This window comes from Melozone crissalis, unplaced genomic scaffold (genome assembly GCF_028551555.1).
Source record: "Melozone crissalis strain CALT ecotype California unplaced genomic scaffold, PUWL_Pcris_2 ptg000005l_1, whole genome shotgun sequence".
NCBI lineage: Eukaryota > Metazoa > Chordata > Aves > Passeriformes > Passerellidae > Melozone > Melozone crissalis.
In genome coordinates this window covers 35,596,486-35,614,096 of record NW_026535783.1, presented here as the reverse complement: position 1 = coordinate 35,614,096, position 17,611 = coordinate 35,596,486, and the positions used below count along the sequence as shown (strand labels likewise).

The 17,611-nt window shown below is 39.7% G+C and overlaps 1 protein-coding gene across 6 annotated transcripts in view; it reads left to right on the top strand.

The window, feature by feature from the left end:
* The window catches only part of AOPEP (aminopeptidase O (putative)), a 183,883-nt gene that overhangs the window by 157,990 nt on the left and 8,282 nt on the right, over positions 1-17,611 (top strand). For 5 of the 6 annotated variants that reach the window (XM_054286070.1, XM_054286093.1, XM_054286077.1 and 2 more), the window contains one exon: positions 1,977-2,093. In XM_054286070.1, coding sequence (XP_054142045.1) covers positions 1,977-2,093 — 117 coding nt within the window. Of the gene's footprint in view, positions 1-1,976; positions 2,094-17,611 lie in introns of those variants that run through there. The other variant, XR_008483681.1, reaches the window with a different exon arrangement.

The window sequence follows — 17,611 nt, the reverse complement described above, 5'->3', positions numbered from 1 at the left end:
CTGTTGCTCTTTTGTTGGCTTCTGTAATGCTGCCTTAAACAATTGCTTTTCGTGGGTGAATCTGTGTAGCAATTATACTGCAGATACATTATAAAATACTCAGCTGTTCTACGTACCTACGTATTCAAGCAACTGTTCCATAGCTTCTGCAAATTAAGTATTGTTCCTCTGTCTTTTTAGTTAACAGTGAAAACTGTCTAGATCAGAAGTTACCTTTCTTTGTGTGGTGTTCTGCAACATTTTGTATTTTATTAATGTTCAGAATTAATTGCTTTTCCAAGTAGTGTCACTTCCCAGAAGCTTTCCCTGGTTTATTTTTTAACTTGTCTCACCAACCCCTGGCAGCTGCTGTTAGACTTTGTAATAAGTATTTAAGCTGATATTTTACTAGTTGTCCTGAAATGAAATATTCAATATTTTTAAATATTGAATTTTAAATATTGACCACTTTAAAAAATACCATGTGATTGGCAGGCTTTGGTATTACTTACAAAATATTTCACTAAGTGCTAGTAAGATGTGGGATATTTTCAATCTTCAGGAATACAACTTTACCAATAAAAAATGGAAAGAAATCAAAATGCAAAGAAACCAAAGCATTACCATTATAGAGATGCCCTTTCCTCTTTATTCTGATTTAGATACTAGTCTAAAAGGAAAGAAAATGACATGTTGCTAAATTAGTTATTAATGTAGATATTTTATAGATTAAGACTTATCAGAAGATCCTGGGTATCTTCATGGACTCAGAGATCTGAGATCAGAAGTCTGGTCTTGTTCAGTGCACATAAACAGCCCTGGCTATGGGATGTGTTGTTGGAAGAGGTGTTTCCTATAGCTGACTTCTTTTCATCCTTGCTTAGTGCGTTGTCTCAGCAAAGCATGGGCAAGACAGTGAGGTGGTAAGAGAAAATCACCAAATGTGGTGAAAGCTGGGAGTACTGTCAAAGTAGCAGGATGTCTTTTTTATTAGTCTGTCTCAAGAACATTAGAAGTGAGCAGGATTGGTTTCTTTTTGTATGCAAAAGCTTTACTGACATTCTTTTGCCTTTCCCCTTCCTCCCCTGGTGCCCTGCAATGATGAATAGTGGGGAAAGTTTTGGGACATATAACAAACTTCTGACTGATCACCTTGGAGCCTGAATTTCCAAGAGATGTTTCCTGGCAGCTGGTGCAATTTCTCTCTGAGCTCTGTTTGAATTATTTATTTGTTCATCCAATAAGCCTATTAAACAGAGCACTTAAGCACTGGCTACAACAGAATCTTGTGAATTTTTTTTTTTTTTTTTAGATTATATTAGATTCCAGTTCAAAATGATAGGTCCATGAGTCAAGAAACCAACTGAAACTACTGAATATATATCTGTGTGTAGATGCTGTACTGTGTGTGCCACAAATACAACATTCATGCATATTTCCCATGAAAGGATGGATGGTTTGTGACTCATTGCACTAAAATATGCCTCAGAATGTGTTTTTACAACAGTTGTTTGGTGGGTCACTTATTTGTGTGGTGTTTCTTTGTTCAGTGTAAACAAATCACTCAAATGCTTGTATATCAGATAAAAACACCACTCTAAAAATTATATGTTCATATACCTCTTTGATTTCTCAAATTATACACTGTAAATTATTCTCTCTTCAAACCCAAACAAAATAAAATTTCTTATTTTATACATTCCATAAAAATCTTACTTATCAAGCCATGATTCTATTTCAATAAGACAAGCATGTTTTAGATCTGACCTAACCATAGCAATGGAAACCATGAAAAATGAGTCCTAGCACAGTCTTCCAGAACACAGACACATAAACCCTGAAGTTTTTCAGAAACCAGCTAGAGATCCAAGTTGTATTTAAAGCACATGCTGGAAGTGCACAGGTTACCACAATCTTGTCCTCTTTAGTTTGTTTCCATTAACATTGCTCAGCCAGTAGAGATCTTCATTCACACATGGCATTTATTTTTCTTTTAGCTTCTCCCTGACCAACTGGTCTTACTTCTGGAGTTCCTCTTGGAGGAGAAGACATTGTGTCCTAGAATACTGCAGTGCTTAGAGAGAACATACCAGCTCCGGGAGCAAGATGCTGAGGTAAGTCATGTAAAAATAAATCTCTCTAATGTATGCCACTGTGTTGTTGACTAGGGAAAACAGTGTTCCACTAGGAACCAGGCTCACTACAGGGATTTTTTTTATGTCTGAATCTGAAATTGAATGATCCTAACTCCAGTATTGTTGCATCTTCATGTGCCATAATTACACAGTGTTTCCCTGTGTTTGTGTAGGTAGGTTCAGTGTGTTTTGCATACTGTGGTAGTAAAATACAGCACAACCCAGATGTCCAAACTATTTTACATGTACTTAGACAGCACATTTATTCAAATGTTAGATTTTTCACTAAGTTTTTCTGTGTAGTGGAGCCTAGTTTGTTTTTGTTGTGATATTGTCTCCAAATGTAATCATGTCTGTTTTAGTCTAAAATTATTTTTCCCCATTGTCAGCTCGTATCGTTCCTCTTTGCATGCTCCAAAGTCTCACTCAGGATTTAGGAAAGTTAGCTTTCCAGAGAGACTACAGTGTTTTCTGGTTTGGGGCCTTAATTTAATGTTTTTCACACTTGTGCTTTATATCTTTGGGAGGCAAACCAGTAAATCTTTATTACCATGTGCAGAGAGGACTCTTTTAAGTCCTATGGTTTTCTTGAGCTGGGAGAGTTCTGAAAATTAATGCAGAAGTGGTGGCCGAAAGCACCCTTGTAAACAGCCTTTGCTTCAAGTATGTAGTATTCAGGAGGAGGTAAGAAAGTCAGAGATGAACATAAAGGAGTCTAGAAATGTGTGTGTGTTTATGTGTGTACATATATATATATATGTGTGTGTGTGTATATATATGTATATATATACATATATATACATATATATGTATTTATATACATATATGTGTATATATATGTATATATACATATATATACATATATATGTATTTATATACATATATGTGTATATATATGTATATATACATATATATACATATATATGTATTTATATACATATATATGTGTATATATATGTATATATATATGTGTGTGTGTATATATATGTGTGTATATATATATATATATATATATATATGTATGTATGTATGTATGTATAAAATAAGGGGTAATTCTGATGTAGCATACGACCAAGCTACTGTGCAATGAAGGAATATGGTGAACTTAACATTTGGCTCCTGTTTATTTAAAAACTACCTTGCAGTAGGTTGCAGAAAGCCTGCTTGACTTACCCTGTTATTCTTGGAACTTTGTGGCAATTATTAGAATTGAAGGAGAGATCAAAATCTGTCTTATTACTCTTACAGCTGAAGTTGCTGTGTGGATGCTTGGAAAGACTCAGAAATCCAAACCTTTACATAAAGATTGATAAAACATATATCTATCTTTTTCTCAGAAAAAATAAAAAATAACCACAACATTTCAATTGCTGCTGTTTATTGCACCTTTTTACTTTTTGTTGATACAGTTTTCCAAATGCCAGATTTATTTTTAATTAGTACTTGAACCAACATTTCTTTTTATAGGTATTAGAATATATTTTAATCACATCTGAATACCAGTGAAATGTCAGAAGTTCTATTATGGGAAGAGGAATTAACAGGGACATAGATCAAAGCAATAACTGTGTTGTTGTTACTGTTTCATGCCTATGAATTGTAAGCACCAGGCCACAACCTTCAGTTTTTCAGTTTTTTCCTTCTGCTTCACTTTCATGCTTTCTTTTTTCCTTGCAGTGTTAATGTGAAAGTACGCAAACAATCTATCAGAATGTTTTTGTGAAAAACCTCCACAAACCATCAAGATTAGGACCTCTCTGAAATTAACATAATCTCAATTTTATTTTACAAGGTGAAACCAAGGATTTAGCAGACAACTCACTTAGAAGTACACCTAAGATAACATTACCATTAGTATTTTACCAGTCATCAGACCCCAGGCACCTACAGTCCTTTAAAGGGAACCAGCTCCCATGGCCTCATCTAGTCTGAGGAACAGACTATTTGGGCCTCTTTTCTTGTATGTGCACAGGGGATTTTTGTTGTTGTGACCCCGGGGCAAAGAACTGCAGTCTGAGCCTGTTCTTGTCTAGATTAAATTTGTGGATACACAAATCACTTCTAGTGATCCTGCTGTATTACTGGAGTTCAAGTGTTCTCAGTAGCTAAACATCAGAAATGGATTATTAAAAATAAAAACATAAAAAACATGCATGCAGGTCAATAAAAAGAAACCTCTCAGTGTCAGAGGGTTTATTCCAGGATTTTTGGAAGTGAGGTTGTCAGCTGTGTCCCATCTAGCAGCAAAAAGTTAAGAAATAAACTTGTTTCCTTATTTTTGAAAAGTAGCATTTAAATTAACAATCATCTTCGAGTAGGGATAAGCAATGATATGGCAAATAGTGTGAGAGGCTACATACGCAAAGGAGTTTGGTTTTTATTATGTATTTTCACAAATTTTGGTCTTAAAATTTGTACATAATAATTTTGAAGATTTTTGCTGGGGGTCCATCTGTCCTGCACGAGTACAGCATGGTAAGTCCTTGCCTGGAATGTAAAGGTTGATCTCTCTTGAAGAGATCTCTGCACCCACTCAGTGCAGTTCCTTTCCTCTCAAATTAGGCTTCAATGCAGATACATAGGCTCAATGTCTATCTTCCTACTTGAACAGACATTTGAATGCTTCTTTTAACAAACAAAAAATAAATCACAGGTTAAGTAACCTATTTGCGATTCATAATGTCTAACTTTGGAGCCACAAGAGCCAGAACTGTGAATGGCTTAATCACATTCCAGATAGGTCTGCCCCTAGTCTTGGATGCCAAGAGAGGCTTGTAGGGCATCTGCCAAATTTCATAATTTGTGACTCCTTTCCACTTTTTGCAGTCCACTTCTGTAACAAATAATTATTTCATTTTCCATTTATTCCTCAAACCTTGGAACATCTGAGAAGACACAAAACTACAAGTTTGTTTTCAAAAGATTAAATTCATTGATCTGAGCTGTTTGAATTGAGCATATCCAAGAGATCTTTGTTTTAAAAGCAATAAAGGTTTCAAAGTTTAACGCCATTTTCCATTCTCGCTGTGCCTTCAGCCCATTGTGGCTCAGCCAAGTAGTGTCAGACAAGTGGGAAGCAATTGGATTGTGTCCTCAATTTTCTCTTCCTGTTCCCCCTGTCTTGTTGTGCTGCGTCCCACTGCATAACAAAATAACTCATGCACAGGCTACATCTCCATGACATAGCACATCCTGCATTGAAGGGAAGCGTTTCAGAAGCTGGCTGTATTTTGAACATGACAAAGTCCAGCTGTAAGTTCAGCTGGCTGAGGAGAAATGAGATATGTTATAAAGCAGCAGCTACAGTTGCCACCAGACCGCACAGTGGGATAATAAAATTTAAAGTGGGTCTGCTGTTGTTTTTGTTTTGTTTCTTTCCAAAGTGACTGTTCTAGACAGCTGTTTCATTTATTCAATATCTAGCATCTGACAGAATGTGGAGAGTTGGTCTACATGGAAAGTTTTGGGTGTCTAGTATTTTTTAAAATCAGTCTGACCTTGATGACATCTCTTCTGATATGACAGTGCAATCTTATCTCATTTGAATAAGCTATTGAGAACTTTCATATAAATAAAGTGGAGTAAATAATTTACAAAAGACAGCACCATGAGATCTGAGTTAACAGTCAATGAATCTCTTAGCTAGGTGAGCCCTCTCATTACTCCCATTATTTCTGTTCTTCATTTGGCCAAAGGCCTGTAACTTGTGGGCACACAAGGACACAGAATGGCTGAGTAACCTGCAAAATAATGAAAAATGTGGCAGGAAGAAGATCACAGCCATAGGAGAAGAACAGTGGGTGTGACACTTTCAGTCCTATTTAAGACTTGGTGATATTTCTGCAAGTGTGTTTTACTTGTTGATGAATTATCTAAGAAGTGGTGATAAAAAGTACAGAATGTGGACGGAGCAGAAATATTTATGGTGTACTTCCCCAGATTTTTCACTGTAGAGTTAGCTTTCCTTTCTTTCCTACTGCAGATTTCACTTTTTTCTTGCCTGCACAGCATGTAGAAAGTTGCTTTGTTGTGTTTCCTTGTCTCAGCAAGCAGATTGAAATGCTCTTCACTTATATAATGCTTTCCCTGTATTTGGGATCATAATGTGGTATATTTTGGGGAGAAAAGAGAAACTAGAACTCTTTCTGCTGTAAATGTGAGTAAAATGAGTTAAGATCATAATATCGTCAGTCATGTGGGTGGCATAAAGCTGTTCTCACACAAGTACCTCATTGTGCATGAGGTCTGCCTGTGTGACCAAGGCTGTAAAGTGATGGCATCTTATTTCACTGACAGAAATGCACACAAACCATCTAAGGTGCTTGACATCCTACAAGTGGTGAGAATTCTGTTATGGCAAAATAACTGTGGTTCATTGATCTTTCCTAGCCTGTGAAAAGCTGGCAGATGTGGAAGTACAAATGAATTTTTGTCATTTCCCATCTGATGGTGACTGTGTTGAGCTGAGCATATTCTCAGGTTGCATAATTCAGCTGTCCTGCAGATTGTGGATGGGCATTGTTTGAAGGCACGCTTATGGAACAGAGCTCCCTGGACAGCATTGTTTGAAGGCACGCTTATGGAATAGAGCTCCCTGGACAGCACCGTAAAACTGGGTGGGAAAAGGGAACTGCTTGGGAAAGGTCAGCGCATGCTTGAAGAAGGCACTTGGTGGGATTTACTTTCAGCACAAACACTGGGCCAGTCCTCCCTTGGGGCGGGGACTCGGAAGCAGTGTTCAGCTTTTGAGTACAGTTAGCAATGTATTGCAAATACCTCCACAGGCTTGCCAGTCCTTCCTGACTCAGCTGTGTAGCAACAGGTAGGCACGTTTCAGATAGTGGCATTGCAACCACAGGGAGAGAGCCACGGTTCTTTTCCTTAACTGATGTCATTGTTGGTATGAAGCACCAAATCAGAAGATAAAAAAGGTGACAGCTTGAGCTGATGACTCTATTACAGGGCATTGCTTTCTAGTGATTTTTTTTCTGCAAGAGTAAAAATAGTTTCTGTACTTATTTTGTATTTAAATATACAGATTATTACACAGTTTCAGCTCAAGTCAGGAGGAGATGTGTTATTTTGGATAAGACAGTATGTTTTGCAGGACTTAAAAATCTGCTGTGAAAATTTACCAGGAGTGCAAAATAAATTTCACCTGTCTTTTCCTTTCTGAATGTTTTAGTTAAAGCATTATTGTGCCGCTAGACATAAGTATGGTTACACTGAATAATTTTTTATTTGCAATTGAATTGCAGTTAGCACATCAGGAGGAACCTGATATAAGTAATCTAGAAAAGTATAATAAGGAACCTAGAAAAGGCTCTGTAGATGAGTCAGTCTGCAGGGTAGGTTTGTTTCTGGCATAAATCATATTTGAGGTTTGTACACCCAGCCATTACTTTTCATTAAATGGAAAAGAAAGAAGAAATATATGTTTTCACAAAGGGAAATCTCTTTACTATTATCAGTCTGCTTTTCACACACATTCTCACAGAAATACTATTTTTTCCCTGCTCTACTTCTACTTCCTTATGCAAATCCTTGCAAATATACCTCTGTCATAGAAAGCCCTTCCCATTTTCACTAGAAAAAGGGCTAATTTCAGGGTATATTATAGACTGTCCTTTTTGCTGATAGATGTGTTGACTGAAGCCACAGCCACTTGCAATATGTCCTCTGTGATCTTGAAAAAATTTCAGTCTTCACTATGTTTCATGTTCTTGTTCATGTTACATCTAAATGCAATTTGCAGGCTCTTTGGCACAGACAGTATTGGTATTGATATTGGTTAAGATAGTTTTTCAAAAGTGTGCATTTGCAGGAGTTGGATCTTTTCCCAGTGAAAGGAGCTTAGAAAAGGGTAGCTTTTAGGAAGGTGGCACTTGCTTCCCAAAGATGAGGTCCAAAATTCAAAGCTAAGAAAATTGGAACAAGATGAGGGAAAAACACTTCCAGTGACAGCCATGGGAGTCCTCCCATGAGACTCACTCTGGCTCATGTGCCTGTTGTGACTGAGTGGATGTGTTGAGATGAATTTGTAAGACTGGCTGAAGGATAATCTCAAGTAGATATAATTTGGGTTTGTTTTGTTTCCACATGCAAAGTAGGGGGGCTTTTCCAGCCACTTGAGAAGAACAGAAAATCCCTCCATCAGCATTTGCTGAAGGGTATGATCAGAACACGGGATTTGTGGAGCACTGGAAATAGCTTTCCACCAGTCAGCACTCCTAGTCCCACACCCCTCCAGGAGCCAACAGCAACATGTTTTTTCCAAATGATCTCATTGGCTGCTGGTGGCATGAGCAGGAGTTTTTGTGCCCTGACTGCTGCCATTACTGGTGCTGTTCACATATCACCTGTTTTGAACTTAATTTCCTCTGTGTTGCAGTCCAGAAACTTAGCGCAACTTGGAAAGCAGAGGAGCTGATGGTAGGAGGGAACCAAATATGCAACTGGGTTCGTTTGGCATTTTTTTACTGCTTTTCCAAAGAATCTGTGGAGGAAGGGGTTGGAGATAATTCTGTGTCCTATTGTCCCGCAAGGAGAATGAAGTAGAGTACTCTGGGCTTCTGAACTCAGTCCTAAAGGTTTTCTGAATTGGATGCAATTGCTCTACATAAAGTTTTACTCAATATTTCTTTGTCGGGCAGTATAAACCCGATGCTGTAATACAAACCACCAGCCTTTGTTATGAAATTTAAAAAGTTATTTTATTTGCATATATATAATAGCACTGGCATAGTGCCTTTGACAAGGAGGGGGTACTTCTAAAATGCAAACAAAAGCCCCTAGCTATCAGTAATAGGGATGTTCCTCTGAGGTTTGCTTTCTTTGGGAGGTTTTTTGGTTGGCTTGTTTTGGTTTTTAATTCTGAAAAAAATCTGAAAATATTTTTATTTAAAATAAACTTTTTTTGAGACTTCTTCCAAATAGCTTGTCTAATACTTCTCATTCCTGTTTGAAGGCTGGCTGCAGATGCAGGGTATGCCTGAATAGGACCACAATTTGGAAACAATCTTCTATGCCTTGTGAGGTCTAAATACTTCAAGAAGCAGGACTATTCAAAGGTGCAGATTCTAACATAATTTCTTAACCACACAGACATGATTCCACCACCGAGTCACTGACTTAATAACAGTGGGTAAAGTCTGCTGTCCTACTTTCAACCCTTGTGCCAGCTGGAGTTGCAGTGTTCTGAGAAAGAAGAGAAATTTTGTTGTGTTTTGTGTGGTGTAAGCATTGTCCTAAGCAACAACCATCACTGTATTCCAGCAGCAGGGAATAAAAGAAGTGGAGAAGATGACTAAAAAATGTCAAACACAGAGAAAAATCGAAATGCTCTCATTGCATGAATGAGCATATTTCTTCTGATTTTATAAAATCAATGCATTTTTCACTTAAGAATTTTTGCTGGGCATTGAAAAAGGAAGAATAAGAGTGATGCAAAAGGTCTTTGTCTTTGGAGTAAAATCTTGTATGTAATTATTCTGAAACTGGAAATCCAGGTTTTAAGCAATGGGAGATTAGAAGGATGTGAGCATGGACTGAGTAGACTGGCTGTGACCTAAGTTATGGAAAAACCAGGCAGCTACATTGTTCATTGCTTGGAATTTGAGTCTTATTTTCGTATGGAGTTCCAGATTCTGTCTATGACAGTAATCTTGCCTGGAAATAACAAATGTTTTGACCACAGTCACTGTGGGAGACCAAAGATAAAAGGTTTTTTGCCTCTAGCTACAAGACAGATGAGGTAAAAGCAGAGGGATAAGAGAGAGGGGCATTAGGCAAAGGGGTAGCTTACTGTTGCCTTACAGCAGCCTTTCCTTTTGCTGAACAGGAGATATAATTTAATAATAATTGATAACAGATTGCTGATGTGCTTATCTCAAACTCTTCAGAGTTTAATTTCTACGTCAGATGTATATGTTTATGTGCTTTTTTTCCCACTATAAGTTTGGATTTATAAGTTCAGCATGCTTTTATGTGCATATATAAATAATCTGTGTTGAAACACATATGCAGACACTATATGGATAAAAATTATAAGCAGACTCTATCTGGAGACAGCCAGAAGAGACAGTGGTAATGAGAAGTGTTTTAATTGCTTGCTATGGTGATAAAAATTTCTGCTGATTCCAGAGATACTGTTGGGATAGTGACAGCTTCAGACTGAAAGAGGGTGGGTGTAGATTAGCTGTTAGGAAGAAATTCTTTACTGTGAGGGTGGTGAGGCACTGGAACAGGTTTCCCAGAGAAGCTGTGGATGCCCCATCCCTGGCTGTGTTCAAGGTCAGGTAGGATAAAGCTCTGAGCAACCTGGTTTAGTGAAAGGTATCCCTGCCACTGGTGGGGGGGTTGGAATGAGATATCTTTATGGTCTCTTCCAGCCCAACCCATTCTATGTTCTGTCACAATCTAGCCATTATTGTAGATAGGTGTTTCAGTAGGCTGTCAGAGGGAATGTGGATGGGGCTGTATCTGAGATGGCAGACAGTTGTGTTGCTGCATTTTGGCAAAAGTGTCCATTTGGATGTGAACATGTGCCGCAGCCAAGCTTACCTTCCTGAAGGCATGAGTCTTGTCCCTGCAATACCCCTCTGATGTTGGCTGTACCTTAGGCTGGGACCTGGTTTTCCCTCCCCTCCCTCTGAGGTGCAGGATCTCCTGACCCCCAGCACCCTCTCCATACTCACCCTCACACTGTGTCTTCACACATGCAGCCATCCTCACCAGAGCACCCTGCTGGGGAAGGCAGGAGCAAGAACTGAGAGCCGAGCCGGCAAGGTGGCACAAGCATTGTTTCTGTCACCAGCCAGAAGGCAGCCTTGCTCCTGAGGGCTGGCAGCGCCACAGCAAAGTAAAGCTCAGCACACATCTCCAGTGAAATTGTTGAAAAGGCAGATGGTGGCATCTCTTCTGCCATCTTCATCATGCTGCAAGCTGTGAATGGCACTGGTGCTCCAGCATGCTAAGCAGGCAATAGTGAAAATGCAGGCAAAGGCCTTTGGTTCCAGTATAAATAGTGTATCTATGTTTTAAATGAAGTCTTATTTTTTAAAACCTTTGTTTTTGAAATTAAGTGAGGTAACATGCTGTGTTAAACATTTCCTTACCTTACATGCGCTATGATATAGGAGCTGCTCTCCCCAGCGTGGGGACAGTGGCAGCACAAATGTGCATGTTGTGAGAAAAGCCTTCAGGCACCATGTCAATGTGGTCTCCCAGACAGTGCTGTTGAAGCTGTCACACTGCTTTGCTGCTGGTGGCCTTTTCCTCATCTAACTGTTCTCCGGGTCATTTTCCTATAATCACTTTGTTGGTTTGCTAGAGACCATCCTCTTTTGTATCCATCTCCTGTTAGACAGGGTAAGGAGGAGCAGGCTGAAGAGCATTGAGATTACACAATTAGGCATCCCAACCAAGCCTCTTATTCACAGTGACAGCTTTGACATCAGAAGAGAGACAGCCAGTGCCACCTTTGAAAAAGGATTAGACATGGTTTCTTAGTCTCTTGCCTTTTCTGACTTCTTTTGGAAGCTTTTTTTTTTTTCTACCAACACAGCTGTCCTTGATCACAGATGGGGCCCACATAGGGAGAAGAGTGTCTGCTTTGTAATTGGGACCTCTCTGCTGTAAGCCTGAAGTGGGGGGAAAAATAGCATTTGTCTTCTTCGAACAAGTCCTCAGCATTTGCTGCATTGCCAAGAGTGAATCCTGTCCTGAAGTGCTATCCTTTGGTTGCTGTGCCTTTTCGATCACAGCAAGCCTGCTGCTCTGCCTGGGCTTTCTGAAGCAGCATGTTTTGTGATTTCTGGCTTCTTTTTGGTCATGTAGAAAAGAGCCTCTGTGCTGGCTGTGGGAAAGATACAGGTTTTATTTGCAGGTGGAAGTGGAGTCATGTTCACAGCCTGTGGAAGCTGATGAGGTTGCTCTTGAGCAAGGCTATGGTACTATATAAACTTCTTAACATCTTGTTAGCTAGAACTGTGTGACTGCTGGAACAGGAGCTTGTGGTTGGAGCAGAGGAGAAAGGTCAGGAAGGAAATACATGTCCCTGAGTCACATTTATAAATGTGAGAAGGCTCAAGTGGGCACCTGCTGCTGCTTGAGGCTTGCACAGCAGTGGAAGCATGCTGCCTGGCCCATGGGCACACTAACACAGGTACAGGTTCAAATGCTGCCAGCTGCCCCACACTCTGACATTGACCAAGCAACAGAATTTGTCCTTCAGACCTTGATTGTGCCACATTTTTCTCTTCTAATACTAAATATAGGCAGTTGCTGCATGAGCTCTACCCACAGCTCTTCATCAGAGCTGTTAAAGGAGGAGATGGGACTTACATGTCTTTCTCCATTGTTTCTAGCACCCTTCATATGTGCAATTGCTAGATCTCTGCAGAAGTACAAATCAGAGGAAGAATTAATTACAGAAGTAGAATATTGCTACAATATTGCCAAAATCTAATATCTGATATTCTGCTAAAATTAGCTTTTAAGTGACTTTTTAGTGATCAGCTCATACTACAGGTTTTAAATTATTTTAGACCTCTACATAGTCCTCCTCAAAATTACAATTAGCTCCTGACAAAGTTTTGATCTGCCAGCTCATTACTGCCTTAGGGTTTCCTGAACGACCATGCTTTTTTTTCTGCTTTGCTGGCGTGTCAGTGGGCTGAGATACTCATGCAGTGCTGCACAGCAGGAAGGGAGGTTGTCCAAGGGGACAGGAATGGCATGTACAATCGCTTGTACAACCTGGAGCTGCTTATACAATCAGTGATGTCGAATGCAGAGCATGGTGGAGCTCCATGAGCTCAATCTGCCTCAGGTCCAGCTACTGAACTGTGGTTCATTCTAGTACTCAAATAAAATAGCCATTTTTAAAATTAGAAATATTATCATCATTTTGGCTGTAGCTCTGGAAAATTAAGGGTTTTATACTGAAACAGAGCGTTGCACTGTGATAAACAGCATTAACTGAACCCTGAAGCCATGAGGATCTCAGGGAGAAAAATTGCCTTAAAGATTGCTGCTGCTGTGGTGCTGTATTTTAGATTCTTTGGGCTCTGCAGTACTGTCAGAGCAAGCGCAACAAGACCTGAGAGAAAACTTAGGCTGTGAAGCGTCCAGTTTTTAGTCTAAAACAAAACTAATTTAAGCTGATAGATGGCTTCTTTACTCAGTCTCCTCACAAACTCTTGGCAAACACAATAATCACAATTACAGAATCCTTGTAAAAATGATGAATCCATTCTGCTTGCATCCAGTAGGTTTTTGGCTCTTTGAGTACACTCTTTCAGATTGCCAAACTGATTGTCTCTCAACACAATTGTAACACAAAAAGCTGGTTCATTCCTCCTGGTGAGCTGCCTCAGCATCCCTCACTTGCACAAGTTTCAATGAAATCAAATTCACCTTCTAAAGTCTGTGTGTACTGTGACATAAAAGATAGAAGTGCCCACTTGAAATTCAGACTATATAGAATGAAAAGCCACTGGTGTATCAAAGAACAACTACTTCAGCTAAGATAGAGGGGGGAAATGGTCATTAAATGCCCTGTAAAATTGGCAATTCTTAAGTTGCAATTCTTCCATGCTAAACAACTGTAAAATCTGTTTTTTAGTTCAAATATTTTCTGGCAACATTTGTTCCTTAATTAGGTAGGCAAATGATCTAATATTTGAATCCAGTTTATTTGTAGATAGGAAGACACTGGCAATAAATGCTTTCAGATGGAACAGAGCAGCATTCAGGTGCTCTGGAATGCTTCTTTATTGTTAATTAAAATTAATCTGTTGTAGCATAGCTTGGTTATTTCAAAAAAAATCTTTATTTTTTCCTCTGTGAATTAGAGTGGAGTCTGACCTCTGAGACTCTTTAATTAACATTTAAGACTCAAGTTGTTAAAATAATTTTTTCGATAGAGTCTCAACCTGTATTTGGTAAAGATTACAGATGCCCCATACCTTTAATAAAGGTTCCACTTTTCTGGACAATAGTTCTTACTCTATTTCAAATGATCACATTCTTTAAGATCTTTTAAGTACATTGGTTTTGTTTTGTCATTTAGATTTGTTGTCTTATGGCGCCTTTTAAATTGGATCCAGCTATTACCAATGTGTACTAATTTTCCCTGAAGCTAGACTCCCATTCTGCAAACCAAAAGCTTAGTAAAGTCTAACTTTTTTTCTCCCTTTAATAAAGGCATGGTTTAAATTACTTGTTTTGTAAATCTTATGGGTAGACCTCAGAAGTAATTTTTTTTTTTTTTTGCTTGTATGCAACTCTGAGAATTGGACTTAGTTATCCTTAAGGGTTCCTTCCAACTTAGCTGTGATTCTGTGAGATTCTATGATTCATGTGAGGAAAGGCCAAAGAATTGCGTTTGTTCAGCCTGGTGAAGAGAAGGAGTGACCTAATTGCAGCCATCTTGTACCCGAAGGGAGCCTGTGAGAAAGAGGAAGAGGGACTGTTTGCAAGAGTATATAGTGACAGGACAAGGGAGAATGGCTTGAAACTGAGATATTTGAAAAACTTCTTTACTCTGAAAGTGGACAGATGCTGGAACAGGTTTCCCATAGAAATTTCCCCTTGTGTGGAAATTGCCCCATCCAAGACCAAGGCTGCATGGGGCTTTGAGCTACCTGATCTAGTGGAAGATATCCCTGCCATGGCAGGAGGGTTGAAACTACATCATTCTTAAAGTCCTTTTAAACACATTCCATTCTATGATTCTGTGATTGTGTGGGTCAGGGGAGAATAACATGGATGAGGCAAAACAATTTATCACCTGGGTCAAAAACAATAAGCATCTCTTTAATTTAAGTCATGTTCAAAATATATTTTAAAATAATTTTTTCTCAGTTATGTATGTCACTGGGAGCTTTTCTTTTGAAAGTTAAGCTGTCTATTTGGTACCTTACGCAGCTTTAGTCTGTCAGCTTCAAGCACTGTCTCCCAAAAGGTCTTGGCCCAGGTTGTTAAAGGGACTGCCTTAGAGCTGGATTATTAGAATATTTTATGTAATTTCCCCCCCCCCTCAAATAATCTCATGCAGCAGCTTGCATTGTCTGAAAACAGAGCAAGCAAAATTTTGCTCTTCGTGTCTTCCATTGAGCTATCTAAATGCAGGTATTTTTGAGTTACAAATAATATTGTGCAATACTGTGTATTTTTCTTAAAATTAAATTAAAAGATATTATGAGGCTCCTGGAATTCTTTGTATGAGCTGCTGCTCCCATATTTGGGACTCTGCTGTCTGGCAGTAGCATCCCTTCATTATGTTTCCTGTAGGTATGTGCCAGTACTTTAGATCTCAATGTTGTTGGTACTCGTGAAAATTAAATTTTGTACCTGAGACATTGAGTCTTTCTGTCTTCATGTTACTGGATCGTGCCTCAGAAATACACTACTAATATGAGTATTGCATTGCAAAACACACAGTTACAAACTTCATTTAGCTTAAAAACCTGGCAGTGGAGAGGCCTCCCCCATCTCCAAAAGCAGGGTGGGAAGACAAAGCAATTTCCAAGCAATGAGGGTCCATCCACAAGGAGCCTGAGGTGTCAGCAGGCCTCCATCACTCCTCTGACCTACTTTTCCCCGTCCTTGGGAGTGCCAGCCATCAGTCCTGGACTCGGGAGGACAGCTCTCACCCTGGTATTGCAGGCTGCAAAAATAAATTTCAATTCCAGTATCAGCATGTGGGTCCTTGCAGCTGCCAAACCAATAAGAGCGTGGGTGGGTGAGTGGGTGAGCAGTTAAAGGTGTTGCTTCAGGTCCAGCAAAGTCCTCTGTGCTTTCTGCCAGCAATAACAGGATGGATTGCTGTAAATTACTTTTCAGGTTTAGTTTATATTGTTTATGGTGTAACCAGCCAAAAGGACATAGGCTGTGAATCTCTGAACTGTAGAAGAGCGCAGGGAAACATACAGAGAGAAAACTCCAAGAGAGCTAATGAATTCTTATTTTTGCCACTGAGTGTTTGCTCCTGGGAGGAAAAGAAAAGCCAAGAAGAGCATGCACAGGATGTGGTATGGTTAGCCCAGTCCGACCACAAGCAACTTGGTTTTCTAAATTTCCTTTTGAAACTGTTTTGTTGAAAGTGCCTGTTCGCATATGACTCATTCATTAGGCTGTGAAGCTGTGGGGCCCATTTTACTCTTGTCACTCTAAGTATTGGATGAGACGCTGGGAACTGGGGTTTTTTTTGCACCCTACCCTTATGTGACTAAAATTCTTATGTTCGTGGAATCAGCCTCAGGGGTATGGAGTATCATAGAAAAAAAATCCTTCTTTATAGTTTATGTGTCTGAGAAACTGTTTTAGCTGCAGTTTGGGCAGCACGGCTGTCTACACACCATATGGTGCAGGGGGCAGGAATGTAACCAGTATATTTCAGTCCACATTGTGCAAGGGCCCCCTGCCCCTCCTGCACTCGGAGCCAGCCTTGGTTTCTGTGCTCTGCTTTTGGGGGTCTTGCACAAGGCAGAGAGCAGGGCTGACTGAGCTGATGGTTTCACAGGCCCTTCAGCAGACATTGGCTCTCCTGCAGTTTGCTCTGCCACGGGAATATTTGGGGCAGACAGGAGGCAAATGTGTAATCTGAGGAGAAGAGGCATGCTGTTCCTGCCCCAGCTGGCAAAGTGCCAGCGTTTCAGGTCTGGGAATGTGCTGGGATTTGTACTCACCCTGGGAAAGAAAGGGAAAAAAGCAAAAGAGAGAAAGAAAAGTGTGTGCTGTCTCAGATCTCACTCAACAAATAAATATTTTTCCTTCTAACTGTTTGAATAGATGTTGGTTGCCAAGGACAGAAACCATATGGAGGAAGGAACAGTTAAGGGAATAGGCATAGCTTAGTTCTGTGTTTTCCAAAGCCATCGGAACTCAGATGCTCAGGCCATGATGCAGTGTCAGTCATATGTGATGTTAATATGTCAGGAAGTAAGAATGCCTTCACAGAGAGAGCTTCCCTTCTGCTCTCAATGCAGCTACAATGGTTGCACCAAGAAAGGTGTTTTGGGGACAAACTGGCTTCTGTGCTCTTTCAGCCAGGTCCCTGCTTGTTATAAAGAGTACTCAGAAATGTAGGCCCTTTAGTTTTGTGACTCCCCCTCTACATCAATAAATACTTTAACAACTGCAGGGGAAATAACAGCTCCACCAGGAGGTATGAAGACAGCCCCATCCCTACTGTTAAAATATCCTCACTGAAGGCACAGTTTGAGCCACAGAAGCTGCACTTGATTGCCTACCTCCTGAGTAAGTGCTGTAACTGCTGGATCATGAGATGTAGAAGAGCAGTGATCACAGGGGGGGACAACAGAACCTTTCTCCTCCTCATGTTTCTCCTTGTTGCTTTTAGAATACATTAGGAATTCTGTTTGGATTGTTTGTTATATATGGAAGAATCTGCGGAGTAAAGTGTACCTGCAGTCTTTTAAATGTGTTTATATTGTTTGCTTAAGTCATCTTACAGCTAGGAGAGGTGTATA